This window comes from Lygodium microphyllum, chromosome 16, assembly GCF_053477565.2.
Source record: "Lygodium microphyllum isolate KBCC chromosome 16, Lygodium_microphyllum_v1.1.10, whole genome shotgun sequence".
Classification (NCBI taxonomy): Eukaryota; Viridiplantae; Streptophyta; class Polypodiopsida; order Schizaeales; family Lygodiaceae; genus Lygodium; species Lygodium microphyllum.
The window spans coordinates 37,620,511-37,625,561 of NC_141150.1; the positions used below are offsets into that span (position 1 = coordinate 37,620,511).

Consider the following 5,051-nt stretch of genomic DNA (forward strand, 5'->3'; position numbering starts at 1 on the left):
GCTTCAAAACTGGGAAGCTACCATTGCTTAGGTGGACAGTTTGGACAGTTAGTCAACTTTACAAAAACCAACAGACCATAGCAGGTCTTAAGCATCAGATATGATGTAAATCCTAATAAACTTAGTCATTGTTCATCCGCCTTCTTGATATCCAGCAATATGGCTGCCAAGTCCACAGTGGAGACTAAAATCTCCAGCCCCTCCTTCAAATTGTCCACAGTGGATTTGATCTTTTTTTTCAAGTCCTCGCCTCAATTTTAAGAAGACTACTTGCTACCAAATTCGGAATTTTCCACCATATCCACCATATGCTTATGTAACTCCATAAACAATGGTAATCGTATGCTTATGTTTCTAACGCGAAAGCATGTTTATAGAACTCCACGAACAATCTCAACCTCTATTGGCTTATGTCTACAAATCTTTAAAAGACATCCATATGTCTGTTAGCAAATGGAAATGCATGTACGAGACATCACCTGAGATGTTCGAATTAAAAATCATCTAATATTCGGCTCCGAGAGAAATTGGGCCCTGGGCACAATTATTAAACTTTATTACTAACTCGCGAGAAATATGTACAGTCTGCGCATTCAACCAAAAAATGAAACTCCCCTCCCCCCCCCTCCAAGTACGTACGTACTTCAGCGTTTCATATGTACATTTGTTGGTGCCCAGGATGATCGGTGCCAGGTGGTGTGCGCGAGCGGCGTGAGCTTCGCTAGCACGGCTATATTTGATTAGGCGAGCAGCGACAGCGCGTCCTCCACAAGCTCCTTGCCGCTCTCAAGGAACCTCTCCACCAGCTCCGGCAGCTGCGAATCAGAATTAGGTCGACGCCGATGATGTTCCTCCTGCTCTCGCTCCCACTCGTCATCATCATGTCTCCTGCGGTGCTCTTCGTGACGACCGCGACCAGCTGGGAAGATGAACTCGTCTTCCTCACGCCCTCGGACCAGCTCCTCAAAGGTCCTCTCATCCACGCGCAAAGCGTTGCGCAGCACCTGTGTGGGTATCCCGCGATACAGGGAGTTCCGCCCGGCCAGGAAGGAGAATGATGGGTTGTCGCTGGTGATGAGGTTGATCCACTCCAGCCCCTGATCGCCCGCGATCTTCAAGGACGGGTGGAACTGCGGGATGGCCACCACGGAGCCCTCTCGCACCTCCTCGTTGAAGGCGCTCCGGCCGTCGCCCGTTGACACCTCAATCCTGCCGTTTCCGCGCGTCACGTAGATGAGCTGGTGAGCGTTGCGGAAGAAGAGCGGCGCGAAGATGGCGTTCTGCAGGTCGAGATGAAGTGGAAGGTGAGAATGACATATTGCCATATTTCGACAAGCGTGATGATATATACATCTAATGAATAATCGCGCATATACATATTAGCACATGCTGGTCGTGCATATTAATGCAATAATTACCGGCTCCAGTCGTCCCCTCCCCACGCTGAATCCTACTGCGCTCAAAGCCGGGAGCTTGTGTCGATTCACAATCTGTGTCTCCCCACCATCCCGAACATAGACATCGGGCCCCTGCGCTCGGGTACTGTACCTGAGCTCCTCGAAGTAGTCGAAACTGCTTCGGCTGCGCTCAGCCATCTCGACAGCATTCTCGTTATTAATCTCAGTATCGCGGCTAAAACCACGGCGGCGCCCTCGGCGATGTTCCTCTTCGTCCTCCTCTTCCTCCTCATAGTGCTGCCGTCGTCGACCCGGCTCCTCGAAGGAGATCCTCCGCTCAACTCGAATTATACCGACGTCACTCTGGCGCCCTAAAATGGAGCGGAGTGTGTCCTCGTCGACGCCCCACGCCTTAGCAAGTGTCTCCTCGCTGAACCCATGGAGGATAGAGCCGAATCTCTGCTGTTTGGCGCCGGCGAGACCAAATTGCTGATATATACAGTACAAATGGATGAAAAAAGATCAGACGCGATACGTCGAGTATGTATGAAAAAAGGTCAGAAGAAATCTATCCTCAGCCGGACTTATGCTCACTGCTAGTGAAAATTTATATGAAGACAGAGAGAGAGAGAGAGAGTGCGTGTGTGTATACATTCCGCATAAGGCATTACATCACCTGCATCTGTCCTGGATTCGAGCCGAAGGTTGTCTCTGAAGCGCAGAGCACACGATGGCGACGGTTGCCATCATTGTACCACCAATAGACAGTGCCCTTGGGCAACGCAATCACATCGTTCCTGTCGACGCGACGCACTAGCATGTTGGGGCGGTACTCAGGACGGACGGGGAGGACGGCACCAAACCATCCTTTGCCTGCAGCAAACACCGGTCGATGAAGATGTGATCATCATGAGAGGACGTCGATAGCAAGCAAACAAATGAAGTAAACGTGAAGTCAAATGATATGGTGCCCTGCTGATACTAATTATTACCTTCCAGCACGACCGCCACCTTGTCTGCATCTGCGTACTGCGGCAGCAGCAAGCCGTTGTCTTCCAGCTGGAGCTCCGCCATGCCCACATAAGCATTCTGAAAGGCCTCGACGCGCTCTCTCCAGATGCGATAGCTGCCCCCGTCCGACCTCAGTACCTCGCGGGCCTCTCCCAGTCCCAGGTCATACTGCTCTTCCTCACCCCGGTGGCGGCCCTCCCGCTGCTGCTGTTGCCTCGCAGCCCTCCCCCACCCTGCCAGCAACAGAAGCGCGAGCACTAGCAGTCCACCCCTCATCCTCAACATGATCATATACAGCTGATGATTATAATAGAACTACTGATCACTGATGGTTACTGCAGCACAACTCCTGGATAGCCCTCTGATGCCATGGCCTTTTATATACCTGAAGGCCTCGCTGCTTTGCTCCGTTTTAGAAAGCCAACATCATGATTGCGACAGGCGGCCGCATTTGGACTCGTTATGGAAACATGCAGCATCAGGATGCGGCGATCTGCTTCCGCATGGGCACAGTCGCACTTATCTGCCATGTGGCGCACACAGCGTTTTACCCCTTGTGGGCTTTTTCTATTGAATTAATAAAAAACGAAAACTCTAGAACCGTTCGGCCAGACACAACTTGAAATATATCAAAAGAGAAATAGGTTCGTTCCGCCAGAAACACTAACCTTCGGAATGCGGACTGCATACGCATGCGACATATTGACCATTAGGATATGCGCGGGGAGCTTGGACATCACAAGAGTAGCCACCACCGTTACCATCCCTGGAACTTCTCAGACCATGAGAATCTATGAGGCAAAGTGGATGGATGACTCATGAGTGCGGTTTTGTCTCCTCCAATTTCCTTATGCATCATACGTTAGTGCCCAACCCCTCTCACAATCAAGGTTCGAAGGTTGATCACTCTCAAGAGAACTTTCCAAAAACTTCAAAAACCCTCATAAACATATTTTAGTTCTATGCTTATTTTAGTTACTTTTTTAGTTTTAATAATTTAAAAATCTTTGTGCTCTTCTTGAAGCTCTCAAATAGAAAAATGAGGTTGTCGAATATCTTAAAAATGACACAATCTAAACATGTCATTGCTATGAAGTCATACATCACAAATGGTCTTATTTCTATTGTTAGAAAGCACATGCAAATGGGGATGGGCGCCCTAAATGGTTCTAAACTTTGTGTGTGGTCAAAAGGATTAGTGACTTAAATATTTTTCCTTTTATGCCACAACATTTTCTCAAGGATATAAGTTATTGAGATAGTTCTCCTTTGAGTGAAGAGTTGATGGGAATTCTTGTCCTTTTTGGATGACAACATTTCTTAGCATGTGCTACTACATGACACAAATTTATGAAAATAAATGTCTACCACTACAACATATAGACCCAATAGCGATGGAATTATTCATGGTAAAAATTACCATGTCATCCTATTCACGTCGCTATTAGCAACGCAATAAATTCGAAATTATTTTCATCACTATTTGTGTCGCTAATTAGGTTAGCGACACAATAGAAATAGTGATGCTAATAGCGATGCTGATAGTGACAAAAATAGCAATGTCAGAAGTGACGTAAATAGAGACACTAATAGCGGTTGCAGAGTAAATTCCCAACGCAAATAGCAACAGTTATAGAGGGGAAAAATTTAGGTGGTAGGGCATGGAGCCTTGCCACCCTTCTAGCTATATGCACTAAATATTCTTGTATAATTCATTTGCCAATGTCACCTACACCTAATGTCTAAAAATTGTGTATCAGATTTAAAAAAAACAAAGATTCCTATGATTGCCAAAGTTAGATATAATCAGTTTGAAAATGTATTATACAATGAGATTTTTCATCGCATTCTTAGGCTTGAGAAGAAGAAGAAATTGTGATTGCAAAAGCTAGATATAATCAATTCAAAAAAGTATTACTTAAGGAGATTTTTTATCACTTGCTTAGGCCCAAGAAGAAGAGCTTCACTTTAAGCTTTAATAACTCCCATTGATCTTTTGCTCACTCGAGCTTTTTTCAAACTTGTTCAAGTTTTTTTGGAAAAGCATTTGAACATTTGCAAGAGTTATTCCATGGCATTGGAGCTAGAAACACTTATATAGAGAGTGGTAGTGTCTCTAAGCTCTACTTTTTGCTTCTTGTTTCTACCTACATCTAAGTCATCTTCTATCTCTTCTTTCTTAGTCTCACCCTCAATCTCAATGGATGGAGGTGTTTCAAGATCAAAAGAATCAAGCTCATCCTCCCCCTTCTCAAACTCTATTTCTTGAGCTCAGACTAGTTGATGTACTCCAAGTAGCTCCCTGAAATGAACGAATTTTTCTTTACCAAGTGATTTGGTAAAGATATCTGCTACCTGGTCTTCTATCTTACAATGCAAAATTGCTTGAAATAACACACAGATCAATCTGTCCTGCAAGTACCGTTTCCTAAGGGAAATGGTAATGAACCTCTATGTGTTTGAATCTAGCATGATAGATGGGATTTCTAGCCAACATCACACTACTAAGATTGTCACAATGCAATGTGACTTTGTTGTCCAAGTGGATACCCAAATCATGTAGCAGTTTCACAAGCCAAAGTGCTTTGCATGCCGCTAAGGCTACACCCTTGTATTCTACCTCTATATACTAGATAAAGCAAT

General features: G+C 45.4%; 1 protein-coding gene across 1 annotated transcript; it reads right to left on the reverse strand.

The window, feature by feature from the left end:
- Positions 1 to 625: 625 nt before the first annotated feature.
- Positions 626 to 2,744, reverse strand: LOC148022712 (legumin B-like). Its single transcript, XM_087695117.1, has 4 exons — positions 2,390 to 2,744; positions 2,074 to 2,270; positions 1,419 to 1,886; positions 626 to 1,280 (listed from the first exon to the last, which is right to left on the reverse strand). The coding sequence occupies exons 1-4, from the start codon at positions 2,697 to 2,699 to the stop codon at positions 741 to 743; spliced, it is 1,515 nt and encodes a 504-aa protein (XP_087551243.1). The 5' UTR covers positions 2,700 to 2,744; the 3' UTR covers positions 626 to 740.
- Positions 2,745 to 5,051: the final 2,307 nt, after the last annotated feature.